Source organism: Orcinus orca, chromosome 14 (assembly GCF_937001465.1).
Source record: "Orcinus orca chromosome 14, mOrcOrc1.1, whole genome shotgun sequence".
NCBI classification, from domain to species: Eukaryota; Metazoa; Chordata; class Mammalia; order Artiodactyla; family Delphinidae; genus Orcinus; species Orcinus orca.
The window spans coordinates 51,949,100-51,964,094 of NC_064572.1; the positions used below are offsets into that span (position 1 = coordinate 51,949,100).

At 35.9% G+C, this 14,995-nt stretch overlaps 1 protein-coding gene across 3 annotated transcripts in view; it reads right to left on the reverse strand.

Moving 5' to 3' along the window:
* ASAH2 (N-acylsphingosine amidohydrolase 2) overlaps positions 1-14,995 on the reverse strand; it is a 127,259-nt gene that overhangs the window by 9,840 nt on the left and 102,424 nt on the right. For 2 of the 3 annotated variants that reach the window (XM_049696520.1, XM_049696521.1), the window contains 2 exons: positions 13,357-13,452; positions 11,068-11,214 (listed from right to left, as the gene is read on the reverse strand). In XM_049696520.1, coding sequence (XP_049552477.1) covers positions 11,068-11,214; positions 13,357-13,452 — 243 coding nt within the window. Of the gene's footprint in view, positions 1-11,067; positions 11,215-13,356; positions 13,453-14,995 lie in introns of those variants that run through there. The other variant, XM_033415841.2, reaches the window with a different exon arrangement.

Genomic DNA, 14,995 nt, shown 5'->3' on the forward strand with positions numbered 1-14,995 from the left:
CTATTGAGATGATCATATGGTTTTTCTTCTTCAATTTGTTAATATGGTATATCACACTGATTGATTTGCATATATTGAAGAATCCTTGCATCCCTGGGATAAATCCCACTTGGTCATGGTGTATGATCCTTTTAATGTGTTGTTGGATTCTGTTTGCTAGTATTTTGTTGAGGATTTTGGCATCTATATTCATGAGTGATATCGGTCTGTAATTTTGGTTTTTTGTAGTGTCTTTGTCTGGTTTTGATATCAGGGTGATGGTGGCCTCATAGAATGAGTTTGGGAGTGTTCCTTCCTCTGCAATATTTTGGAGGAGTTTGAGGAGGATGCATGTTAGCTCTTCTCTAAATGTTTGATAGAATTCACCTGTGAAGCCATCTGTTCCTGGACTTTTGTTTGCTGGAAGATTTTTATTCAGTTTCAATTTAATTGCTTGTGATTGGTCTGTTCATATTTTCTATTTCTTCCTGGTTCAGCCTTGGAAGGTTATACTTCTCTAAGAATTTGTCCATTTCTTCCAGGTTGTCCATTTTATTGGCATAGAGGTGCTTGTAGTAGTCTCTTAGGATGCCTTTTATTTCTGTGGTGTCTGTTGTAACTTCTTTTTCATTTCTAATTTTATTGACCTGAATCCTCTCCCTCTTTTTCTTGATGAGTCTGGCTAATGGTTTATCAGTTTTGTTTATCTTCTCAAAGAACCAACTTTTAGTTTTATGGATCTTTGTTATTGTTTTCTTTGTTTCTAGTTCATTTATTTCTGCTCTGATCTTTATGATTTCTTTCCTTCTGCTAACTTTGAGTTTTGTTTGTTCTTATTTCTCTAGTTCCTTTAGGTGTAAGGTTAGATTGTTTATTTGGGATTTTTCTTGTTTCTTGAGGTAGGCTTGTATTGCTATAAACTTCCCTCTTAGAACTGATTTTGCTGCATCCCATAGGTTTTGGATCATCGTGTTTTCATTGTCATTTGCCTCTAGGTACTCTTTGATTTCCTCTTTGATTTCTTCAGTGATCTCTTGGTTATTTACTAACGTATTGTTTAGCTTCCAGGTGTTTCTGTTTTTTATGTTTTTTTTCCTGTAATTGATTTCTAATCTCATAGCATTGTGGTCAGAAAAGATGCGTTATATGATTTCAATTTCCTTAAAATTACTGAGGCTTGATTTGTGACCCATGATGTGATCTATCCTGGAGAATGTTCTGTGCACACTTGAGAAGAAAGTGTAATCTGCTGTTTTTGGATGGAATGTCCTATAAATATCAATTAAATCTATCTGGTCTATTGTGTCATTTAAAGCTTGTGTTTCCTTATTTATTTGCATTTTGGATGATCTGTCCATTGGTGTAAGTGAGGTGTTAAAGTCCCTCACTATTATTGTGTTACTGTTGATTTCCTCTTTTATAGCTGTTATCAGTTGCCTTATGTATTGAGGTGCTCCTATGTTGGGTGCATATATAGTCATAATTGCTATATCTTCTGCTTGGATTGATCCCTTGATCATTATGTAGTGTTCTTTCTTGTCTCTTGTAACATTCTTTATTTTAAAGTCTATTTTATCTGATATGAGTATTGCTACTCCAACTTTGTTTTGATTTCCATTTGCATGGAATATCTTTTTCCATCCCCTCACTTTCAGTCTGAATGTGTCCCTAGGTCTGAAGTGGGTCTCTTGAAGACAGCATATATATGGGTCTTGTTTTTGTATCCATTTAGCAAGCCTGTGTCTTTTGGTTGGAGCATTTAATCCATTCACATTTAGGGTAGTTATCGATATGTATGTTCCTGTGACCATTTTCTTAAGTGTTTTGGGTTGGTTTTTGTAGGTCGTTTTCTTCTCTTGTGTTTCCCACTTAAAGAAGTTCCTTTAGCATTTGTTGTAGAGCTGGCTTGGTGGTGCTGAATTCTCTTAGCTTTTGCTTGTCTGTAAAGCTTTTGATTTCTCCAACGAATCTGAATGAGATCTTTGGCAGGTAGAGTAATCTTGGTTGTACGTTCTTCCCTTTCATCACTTTAAGTATACCATGCCACTCCCTTCTGGCTTGTAGAGTTTCTGCTGAGAAATCAGCTGTTAACCTTATGGGAGTTCCCTTGTATACAATTTGTTGTTTGGCCCTTGCTGCTTTCAATAATTTTTCTTTGTCTTTAATTTTTGCCAATTTGATTACTATGTGTCTCAGCGTGTTTCTCCTTGGGTTTATCCTGTATGGGACGCTCTGGGCTTCCTGGACTTGGGTGGCTATTTCCTTTCCCATTTTAGGGAAATTTTCGACTATAATTTCTTCAAATATTTTCTCAAGTCCTTTCCTCTCTCTCTTCTCCTTCTGCGACCCCTATAATGCGAATGTTGGTGAGTTGAATGTTGTCCCAGAGGTCTCTTAGGCTGTCTTCATTTCTTTTCATTCTTTTTTCTTTATTCTGTTCTGCAGCAGTAAATTCCACCATTCTGTCTTCCAGGTCACTTATACATTCTTCTGCTTCAGTTATTCTGCTATTGATTCCTTCTAGTGTAGTTTTCATTTCAGTTATTGTATTGTTCATCTCTGTTTGTTTGTTCTTTAAATCTTCTAGATCTTTGTTAAACATTTCTTGCATCTTCTCAATGTTTACCTCCATTCTTTTTCCGAGGTCCTGTATCATCTTCACTGTCATTATTCTGAATTCTTTTTCTGGAAGGTTGCCTATCTCCAGTTCATTTAGTTGTTTTTCTGGGGTTTTATCTTGTTCCTTCATCTGGTACATAGCCCTCTGCCTTTTCATCTTGTATATCTTTCTGTGAATGTGGTTTATTCAGATGACTTATACTTGCACATACACTTACATATAAAAGATACAAGATGGATTGACAAGGTGTGTATTTAACTTTTCTCCTGACATAACTAAAAAAACTGGACAAATATGTATTAAAGAATGGTTTTAAAGACAGTAGGCATGAAAACAGTGATCCTTGAGTGACAGAAAATGAAAAAGATGAGCCCTACAATTGCCTCAGTTTTATGCCTTCAGAGAGTTTACAGGCCACAGCATAAGGAGGCAGAATCAAGCAATGCTAGGCAGTCTATGTAAGTTAAGGAATAGATGTGGGAGTCCAAGACAACCAAGTGGTCTTGAGTTCACAGGGTAGAGTAACAGAGAAAAGAGAGGACCATAGAAAGGAGAGGTACACAGAGAGAGAACTCTGGAGATTTGCAGAAGGCTCCCTTCAACTCTGCATGCATGTAAGGAAAGTACCTGAACCTAGGAAAAGAATCATTTAAAAGAAATAGAAAGAAAATCCCAGGCTCATAGAGAACTGTGAAAAGTTCCTGTTCCCACCAGCCAGATGGGAAAACTCATAATTCAAAATAATTCTACCTTAAGTGCATGGTGGAGAGATTTTCCCTAGAATAAAAGCAGCTCTGTCTAAAAACTTACGAAGACCCACCCAAATCAAACTCTTCCCAAATAATTCAATAACACCCCAAAACAAAGTTCAAAAATATTTACAGGAATAGGAGAACATCTAACACCTAACAAGATAAAAATTCACAATGTCTGACATCTAAATTATCAAGCATACAAAGGAAAGAAAAGCTCTTCTCATAATGAGAAAACTCTCAATCAAAACTGACCCATAAATGAATTAGATGATAGAATTAGTAGACAAGGACACTAAAACAGTTCTTATAACTATTCTGTGTGTTCAAAAATCTAGCAGAAAGAATGAACATGTTAAGTAGACATGTGGAAGATTTTTATTTAAAATGACCTAATCCAAACCCCTAGAGATGAAAACTACAGTATCTATAAAGAAAATACACTGGAATTATCAAATTAAACACTGGAGAAGAAAAGATTACTGAATTTGAAGACACAGCAATAAAAACCATACAGAATTCAAAAGGGGAAAAGACTGAAAAAAAATGACCAGAGCAGCAGTGAGCCCTGGAACAACTTCAAGCCGCCTAATATATAGGTAATTGGAGTTCCCAAAGGATAGAAGAGTGGAAGAAATTCAGAAAAAAATAATGAATAAATAATGGCCAAAATTCTCCAAATTTGCTGAAAACTCTAAGCCCACAAATCCAAGAAGCTCAATGAACTCCAAGCACAAGAAACATAAAAAAAAAATGACATCAAGGATCCTTAAAATCAAATTGCTGGAAACTAGAAATAAAAAGAAAAAAATTCTAAAAACAAGAGGAAAAAGAAGACACACTGCACAGAGTAGAACATACATAAGGATGACAGCAGATTTTTTTTCCCACTGAAAACAATGCAAACCAGAAGACAGTACAGCAAAATCTTAAGGTCTTAAAAGAAAAAACTGCTAACCAAGAATTCCATAAACAGTAAAAATATTCTTAAAAATGAAAATGAAAGTAAAGACATTTTCAAACATATAAAAGAAGAAAGAAAAATGTTAAAAGATGTCCTTCAAGCAAACAGAAAATGACACTAAATGGAAATTTGGATCTACAAAAAGAAATGAAGGGTCAGTTGTTAATTTGTGAGTTAATATAATATTTTTCTCTTATTATTTAAGTCTCTTTAAAAATAATCTACTGTTTAAAAATAACAACAATCCATGATGGAGTTGATAAATCATATAAAAGTAAAATATATGACAGTAACACAAAGACCAGAAAAATATCAATGGAATAAAACCACTGGCCAGAATGATCAAGAGATAAAAATCAAACAGAAGGCTCAAATTATCAGTACCAGGAATAAAACAGGGGACATCAATACAGATTCTATAGATATGTAAAAGATAATAAGGAAAAATTGGCAATGACTTTACACCTGCAAATTCAAATAACTTAGATGAAATGAAATGGACAAATTCCTTGAGATACAGAAACTACTAAATATCATTCAAGAAGAAGTAAATGGCCTTAATAGTGAAAATTTACCAAACTGTACACTTTAAATATGTAGTTTATTGTATGTTAATAATACATCAATAAAAATATTTTTTAAAATAACAAACCAACAAACAAGTAAGTCTTCACATGACTTACTATGGCACACAAGACCTTTTACAGGTAATTTCCCACCTGCTGCTCCACCTTAGGCCCTCTATAGTCCATATACCTAGAGGTGGTATGTCTTGACAGGCTCTGTGAACTCCTATTCATCCTCTAAGACCTAGCCCATATTAAAAACATTTTTTAATAAAAACAGTCCATGGATTCATAATCAATGATGACCATCTAAACTGAGATGTGCTGTTCAATTATTTACTTTACTGTTAACTCCCCTGAATAACTAGCATTAATTTATTTTTTCTAATTTTCTTCATTTTCACCAGTGAGATTATCAAATTAGCCAGTCTCACCAATGGTTAGCGAAATGTTTCAACAACAATTAGAATTTTCTGCAAAAATCAGTATATTCTTTATATAGAGCAATCAGCCCTGCAGCCAATATCATGGTTCACTTAAAAAAATAAAATTTGTATCCAGTTAGCCAAATTTTCCTAATCCTTAAAAGCGTTCTTGTCCTTGATTTTTCTTCTTACCATCACAATTTCCTGCTTAGTCACACTCACCTTAACTATGAGAGACAACCCCACTACAAATATAATGTGCCAATTCAAACAGTAGTGGTATAGAACAGACGTTTCTGACATGAAAGAGTGAGGAGGTCAGTAGGTCCCCTCCCTAAAAAGCAACTATGTAAATAGACAACACTGTCAAAAATAACCATTTTTAAATTTTATTTTACCTCTTGAAATAGTTGATTTACAATGTCATGTTAGTTTCTGGTGTACAGTGATTCAGTTATATACTTTTTTTCATATTCTTTTCCATTATAGGTTATTATAGCTTATTACAAGATATTGAATATAGTTCCCTGTGCAACAGTAGGACCCTGTTGTTTATCTGTTTTCTATACAGTAGTTTGTATCTGCTAATCACAAACTCCTAATTTGTTCCCTCCCCACTTTCCCCTTTAGTAACCAAAAGTTTATTTTCTATGTCTGTATGTTTCTCTTTTGTAAATAATTTCATTTGTATCATATTTTAGATTCCACATATCAGTGATAGCATATGATATTTGTCTTTCTCTGTCTGACTTACTTCACTTAGTATGATAATCTTCAGGTCCATCCATGTTGCTGCAAATGGCATTGTTTCGTTCTTTTTTATGGCTGAGTAGTATCTATTGTATATTATATAATACCACATCTTCTTTATTCATTCGTCTGTCAATGGACATTTAGTTTGCTTCCATTCCATATCTTGGCTATTGTAAATAGTGCTGCTGTGAACACTGGGGTGCCTATATCATTTTAGAGTTTTCTCTGGATATATGTCCAGGAGTGGGATTGCTGGATCATATGTAACTCTAAAAATAACCATTTTAGCACTTCAATTATCAACCAAAAGCTGAGAAATGTTTGTTCATTAAAACTACTAAACTTAGTGGTAAGCACAGTGCAAGTTTTTGGTGTTCTTACCAGGGTTGCTCTCATCCTCTGTAGTACTATATTTCAACCAGAGCAGGGAAGGCCATAAAATCAACAGCTTTTCTGCTGCTGCCAGAAGGAACTTACTTAATTTGGAACATAGCCATTTAAAGTGGTGATCTCAGTGGAAGGCAAACATTGAGGGATAGTGGCTAGACTGGTAATTGGTGATTTAATAGTTTGTGGGGAAGATAACTGTCATGGTTTTAATAAGCTCTTATCCTATCCTGGACTAATCAGAGGCTATGATCATACACAGAGAAGAGAGCAGGCCCAAACCACTCATATATCCCTGGCTAATGTCTGGATGTATGTGCAGAGGAGATACAAGAGACCCCAGTGGAAATTAAAATTTGGGGAAAACTGAAAATGGTCTGAAGTTTGAATGCAAACCCTAGCCCACACAGTTCCATCAGCAGAGATTGAAATTCTTACTCCTTGAGTCACCTAAATACAAACTCTGAACAATATCCAGCTGAACATTAAGTTCTGTGATCACAGAAGCAACACTTGAGAGTGAGACTTAAAATCAAGTATAAAAAACTGAGCAAAGATATAGCAGCCATACACTGTGAGAGAGACAGACTTTACTAATTAGTCCAGTCAAGTTTTAAATGAGCAAACAAATAAACGAAAATAACAACTCTGGGGTGGGGAAGTGAAGCTAGAATCCAGAGTTGCTACAATATATCAACAAACATGCAGTATTCAAACAACAACAACAATGAAATGAGATGTGCATACAAGAAAGTATCACCCATACTAAGGGGAAAAAAGGAACAATCAAAACTGCTTCTCTGTGTCCCCAGATGTTAGATTTAGCAAAGACTTCAAAGGAGCTGTTATTAAAATGTTCTAAGAACTAATATAAATCAGGTTTAAAGAACTAAAGGAAAGTATAATGATAATGATTTAACAAACAGAGACACAGTGAAGAGAATTTTCTGGAGTTGAAAATCACAACAACCGAAATGAAAAATTCACTAAAGGGATTTCACAGCAAATGTGAGATGACAGAAGAAAGAATAAGTGAACTAGAATTTATCAACATAAATTATCCTATATGAAGAATAGAGAGGGAAAGAGAGATTGAAGTAAAATTAACAGAGCCTCAGAAACATGTGGGACAACACCGAGTATATTGACATTCACAAAACAGAAGTTCCAAAACTAGAAGAAAGAGAAAGGAACAAAAAACTTTTTGAAGGAATAATGGCTGAAAACTTCCCAGATTTGATGAATGTTACCTTATAGATCCAAGGAACTCAACAAATTCCAAGTAGGATAATCACAAAGTGATTCACATTTAGATATATTGTAGCAAACTAGTGGTAGACTTAGACAAAAAGAAAATTTTGAAAGCAGCAAAAGTGATTCATTTCTTACAGAGAAATTACAATAAAATTAACAATTGACTTTTCATTAGAGAGTGAAGTACAGAAAGTAACAGGATAACATATCAATGTAATAAAAGAAAAAAATTTTTCAATCAAGAATGCAGCAAAACCATTCTTCAAAGATAAGATAAATCCATTCCAGATAAACAAAGGCTGAGAGAATTTGTTGTTAGTATAACTGTCTTACAAGAAATACTACAGGAAGTCCTTTCAGCTGAAAGAAAATGATGCTAGATGATAATACAAATTCTTAAAAAGAAATAAAGAGTACCAGAGCTGGTAAATATGTAGGTAAATAAAATTTTTCTATAAATATACTTTTTTTTTTTTGCGGTACGCGGGCCTCTCACTGTTGTGGCCTCTCCCGTTGCGGAGCACAGGCTCCGGACGCACAGGCTCAGTGGCCATGGCTCACGGGCGCAGTCGCTCCGCAGCATGTTGGATCTTCCTGGACCGGGGCACGAACCCGTGTCCCCTGCATCGGCAGGCGGACTCTCAACCACTGCGCCACCAGGGAAGCCCTAAATATACTTTTTCATAGATTTTTTTAATGTCTTTAAAAGACATAAGCTTTTATAAAACAATAATTGTAACACTGTATTATTACATTTACATGTAGATATAATATGTGACAATATCACCAAAAATGGGAAAGGGAAAAAAGATATTTGGGAAGAATCTTTTTGTATTTTTTAGAATTAAGTTAGTATTATATTAAAGTCGGCTGTGGTTAGTTAAGATGCATATTATAGCTCTGTGACGTGAGATATAAATATATATATATATATTTGGTCTCTGCTCCCATTTCCCGGCACACAGCTCATAAAACCCTTGGAATCTCCGCTAACGTGTCTTTTGTATGCTATTAAGATGACTGGTGGCTGCAGACTTATGCATAACCTCAGAATGGGGGCAAACAAACGCTGTGATTGGAGGGTTAGAACTTTCAACTCCAACCCCCTGATCTCCAGGGAAGGGAAAAGAGCTGGAGGTTGAGTTAACTGCCGATGGCCAATGATTTAGTCAATCATGGCTACATAATGAAGCCTCCACAAAAATCCCTAAAGTTTTCGGTTTGGAGAGCTTCCAGGCTGGTGAATATGTGGAGACTCTGGGAAGGTGGCATGGCTGAAGAAGCTCTGCATTCTTTCCCCCATACCTTGCCCTATGCACCTCTCCACTGGTTGTTCCTAAGTTGTAACCTTTTATAATAAACTGGTAATCTAGTAAGTAAACTATTTTCCTAAACTCTGTGAGCTATTCTGGCAAGTCATTAAACCTGAGGAGGAGGTCATGGGAATCTCCAATTTATAGCCAGGCTGTTAGAAGCACAGGTGACAACTTGGATTTGCCACTGGTGTCTGAAATATGTGTGTATGGGGAGCGGGAGGTGAGGGGGAGGGTGCAGTCTAGTGGGACTGAGCCCTTAACCTGTGGGATCTGTGCCAACCCCAAGTAAATACCATCAGAATTGAATTGAATTGTAGGACATCAAATTGGTGTCCACAGAGAACTGGAGAGTTACTTGGTGGGTGGAAACCTCCACACATCTGCTGTCAGAAGTATTGAGAGTGGAGTGTAAAGAGAAGAAACAGAGTTCTTTTTCAAGTCCCTAAAATAACTACCAGGAAAACAGCTAAAAATGTACATAGTAAAAAACCAACAGAGGAATTAAAAAAGGACACTAAAACATAAAAATAACCTAAGCATCCACCTTAAGAAATGCAAAAGAAGAGGGTGTACGAAGAGCAAAATAAAATCAAAGCAGGCGGAAGGAAAGAAATGAAACACTAGACCAAAAATCAGTGAAATGGAAAAACAGATAAAACCAATGGAGCTAAAAGATGGCTCTTTGAAGACATAAGTCAGCAAAATCAGGCAGAAGGAGGGGACATCATTATTGACCTTACAGAAATTAAAAGAATTATAAGGGACTATTATGAACAAGTTTATCCCAACACATTAGACAATTATATGAAATGGGAAAATTCCTAAAGACAAAGTAAACTCTTAGAAAGACACATAATTGACTCAAGAACAGAAAATCTGAATAGGCCTAAAACGAGTAAAGGAACTGAATTAGTGATTTAAAATTTTGCCATAAAAAGAAGCCCAAATTCAAATGACTTTGCTGGTAAATCTCATCCAATATTTAAGGAAGAAATAACATCAATCTTTTGCATACATTTTCAGAAAATACAAGAGGAAACACTTTCTAATCCTTTACTGAGACCAGTGTCACCCTGATACCAAGGGCAGACAAAGACGACGCATGAAAAGAAGACTACAAATGCCCCTCATGGACATGAGTACAAAACTCTTTAGAAAAATGTTAGCAAACCAAATTTAAGAACATGTAAAAAGTATTATATACCATTACTAAAGGGTATTTATTTAATATCTTAAATCAACCAATACAATACACCCTATTAATAGAATAAAAAACAAAAACCACATGATCACCTCAGTAGACACAGAAAAGGATTTGAAAAACTTCAACACCTTTTCTTCATAAAAGCTCTCAACAAACTAGACATAGAAGGGAATTTTTTTAACCTGATAAAGGGCATCTACAAAAATTCTAAAGAAAACATTATACTTAATGACTGAATACTTTTCCTCCTAAGATTAGAAACAAGATAAGGATGTCCAGTCTTACAACTTCTTTTCAACATTGCATTGGAGACTCTAGCCAGTGCAATAAGGAAACAATTAAAAGGCATCCACAAAAGAAATTCATAAAGGAATAAGTAAACCTGTTCTTATTCACAGATGACATACTATACATAGACATTTCTAAGGAATCCACACCAAAAATATCTATTGGAACTAATAAATGATTTAGCAAAGTTGCAAGACACAAGATCTATATCAGATAGTAGTGGTAGAAATCCTGTTTCATTTCTATGTGCTTTTCCTATCCTTGACATATCATAGACAACTTTTCTATGCTACAATGAATGGTTCCAGGACAATCCCTTTAAAAATAAAAGGAATAATTTGAATTTTAGAAATTCAATTTTCCACAATTACCAACTGAAAAATAAATACTTCCCCATTTTCATGTTTTCAGAGCCTCTGCAGAGATAAGAACAATTTTCTAAATTATTGCTAACAGCTGGTCCGAGGCATGATTTGACGCAGGTGGTGACATTAAACATCCTTCCCCCCATCCCCACACAGTCTTCTGAAGGATCCTAAGACCTCTTTGCGAGTCTTACCACTCTGTATTTAGGGTTGGCTGGCTGCAGGACATCCCCAAAAGTTGTGCCTACAGGCGCTCTATCCACAGCATTAGGGATTAATGGGGCCATCAGGTCTTTGAAAAATGGAGGCTCTGGACCGCTGCTCAGATTGGCTACTGTATCCTAGAACAGAGAGCATTTGCTTAAGAAGCATACAATGTAGCGTCAAGACCCTTCCCCCCAGATTCCCAAAAATGCCTTCATTAAAGCAAACACATACACACTCACTTTCCCACTCCCTCTCCCTCTTCCCAAGAGCTAACAACTGCAACAAAATGCGAGCGGAACTCTGCTGAAATAGGAGCCTAGATGTCCATAATTTTAACTTTTGTGACTAGAAGAAAGCGTCAGTCACAGGTAACACTTTCACTCCCCTAGGCAGTATAATCTAGAGTGTAAGCTAGGAATCATGCTCCACGAGTTTAGATTCTGGGACAGCCATTCTTTAACTGTATGACTCTGGACAGAAACACATGATAAGCCTCTGTAACATGACACTGTAATCATTCTTTTAAGGTTTAAAAAGTGTTGAGTCTCTCTTATCCAAAGTCACTACCAAGTTTTTTCCTAAATCCTTCTCTGTGCTCATTAAAGAATATAATAAATATATTTTTAATTTAAAAGTTAAGATCAGCCTGTATCATGACTGGTTTAATCTATACTTTCCACAAAATTTGCCACCTTTAATAGTGTCACCAAAATTCTAATCTCAAATTTTAAATAGTCCTCATATGGATTTGATGTACTTTAATCCTTGCTTTATATGTTTAATCTTGACAGCAGCCACATAACCTACTCGTTATCATTCTCATTTTGCAAATGGGAAGATAAGCTTGCAGATACTCAGCGGGTTTTTTTTTTCAAGATCACACAGATATTCTTAGACACGTAACTGTAAAATTCTGAAACAAATTTCCACAAAATGAATCACACTTTTCTTCCTAAATATCACTATAAAATTTGATGACTCTACTTCCATGGGAAGAGCTATAAACCTGTAATTGCATGAAAGTTAAACAGTGGTTATCTCTAGAGATGGGTTAGAGGTTTATACTTTTCTGTATAATCTGAATATTCTACAAATAGTTAGCTTTTATGATGAAAACTAAAAATAGTTCTGTTTTTTAAAAAAGTATCAGACCTAAAATTGAAAATATTATGATAAAACAATAACCTGATAATTAAAATATATCTGAAGTAAATACCTTGTACTGAAACTTCAAATACATAGTCAATAACTAATTAGATGGAGACATATGAAATTGCCCATATTTCACTATTTTGACCTACAGAAACAGCAGTTTTGTTTCAATTTAATATATCCAAGCTCTTTCTGTGAAAGGGCTTTATTGTCTTTGCTATGCCATCATTGCCTCACAGCCTTTATTGGGGCTTATGTGGTATTGTACAAGGGTCCATTTATCACATTAAAGTCCTTATCCTGCTTATTGACTAATCTTTTGACACCAGAGTGAAGCTTCATACATAAACTATATGCCAGAGGGAAGATTTACACAAGTGGAGTTCCTTTAAGTAAACTTATTTAGGTGTACAGATTTTAGGTAGATACAATGTGTGTGTACATTCCAAGACACTGTTGTACTTTATCAAACCTAAGGCTCTATTGATTATAATAACTATTATTATTTTTGAACCACCAAGAAAGTGAAAACATGCTACTAACTGTAATTGTAAGATTCCTTTGATTGGAAGATATTGAGTTGGCCAAAAAGCTTCTTCAGTTTTAGGTAAAAGTAAAAGACATTTTTCATTTTCACCAAGAACTTTATCAAACAACGTATTCATTAACCGAATGAACTTTTTGGCCAACCCAATACATCCCAATTTCAGAGATGTTATAATATGGAAAATGGGCATCTCAGAACTGATAAACCACTCAATTCAGGAAGCAACTGGAGAGAAAATGACCAAGATTAGAGAGCACTGGTTCAACTCACAGTTATAGTAAGCTTGGTCACTTCTCATCTCTGAACCTATTTGCTCATCTGAAAAATGGGGAAAAATACCTCCATACTTCACAAGGTGATTGGGAGGATAATAGGTATGAAAAATGGTCACTACCAAAAGATGTTAACTGACTCTGAATTTATTTTACCAGTTTCACTTCTTAGAGATACCTCACAGCTACAATATTTTTAAATATAAAGATTTTCAAAGAAACTGAACACTCAAAGCTAAGGTCTTTTTTGCTTCCCTCTGCATCTCCCCACCCCTGAGACACATAAACATACAATTTTTGATTACCGTAGCAATGGCCTTAGCAAGGACTCTGAAAAGCTGGATGTAAGCAGACAGAGTATGTGGTCCATAAATTGTGGATGCTGCCTCATACCGCTGAGCCTGCAGGAGAGGCAGAACAGAGTCTTATACCATTCTGCTTATTTCGATCCATTTACAGAGGTGTTGCATTTTAGTGAGGGGTGATGACTGCACATCTTGCATAATCCAAACTGACATAATTCAAGACTACTTATGACAAAGGAGAGTGGGCATTTCCATTTACCAGCAAAAGTAAATGGCTCCCATCAACTGCTTGTTCAAGGCAGTGAAGAATTCTCCTGGCTTATGCCATTTGGACCAACCGTCCAGTTAACCTGAAAGAGAGTAATAGCTCCTGAGTTTATGTCTATCTTAAGTACTTGTAATATAAATGTTTTCCCCTAAAGAGTACAGCAGGAGAAAAAAATGAGGAAAAATAAGAGTCTTAGTAACTCCTGGATAAACTGGGGGGTGATGGAACTATCTGGAGAAGGACATTTAACCCATCATAGAACTATAAAATGGAACCAAATACAACTCCTTTTACCTGAGCGCCAAGGCTTTGGTTGTTCCACAGAAACCTCCAATTCATCAAATCTAACCTGGAACTCATCACTCCAAATATATCAGCTTTCCCTGCAACATTCTTCATCTCAGTGAAGGCCATCCTTCCAGTCTCCCATGCCAGGATCATCTTGCAGTCAGCTTAGACCCCTCTCTCTCCTTCATCCTATATCCTATAAGTCTCCAAGTCATCATTACTTAACATCTCTTGAATTTTTTCATTTTCCTCTTTCTTTACTGCTTTACCTTGGTCAAACCCTTAGCTCTCACCCAGATCATAACTACAGCTTCTTCATCAGTTCTCTGCCTCTACACTTGTCCTTCCAATTCATTTCCTACACTGCCAGCCTAGTGAGCTTTCTAAATTACAGATTTCAACAGAGCATTCTTTCCTCTAAATTCTACTGCAGTTCCCCAAAATCTTCCTTACTGAATCAAAGCTCTGAGGCACAGCATAAAAGACTCTCCATCGATCTAACCCTTGCCTCCCACTCTAGCCCCTGTCTCACTACCGTCATCATGCTAATTCCATGGTACTCAACTAATTATGGCCCCTTAAATATACTAAGTCTGCCCCTCTGGACCTTTCTTGTATGTAGCTCCCTCAATATGGAACACCCTCCCTAACTTTTATTTGCTTAATTAGTCCTTACTCACTCTCAATAACTTGGACAAATTCTACAGCTTCGTGAAAATCTGCCAGTCCCCAACTTCAAATACCCAGTCTAAACTGGTGCTCTTTCTCTTCGTTTTCACAACACCTTGTGCATCCCTTTCACAGAAGTGTAATCATCTGCTTTCTTCTATGTCTTTTACTGGCCCATAAATTCTAGTGGTCTTGAGGGCAAGGCATTGTTATGCCCAGATAGTGGCTAGTACAGTATCTCTCACAAAACGTATCTGTTGACTGAATAAGCTAATTAGTTAATTAATACTAATCTTTTCATGTCCCTAACCAGGAGACTAACTAGTAGGGGTTCCTAACTTTACTTGCACCTTGGACTACTTTGGCAGTCTGTTGAGGCCTATGGACCCCTTTCAGAGCAACATTTCTAAACAC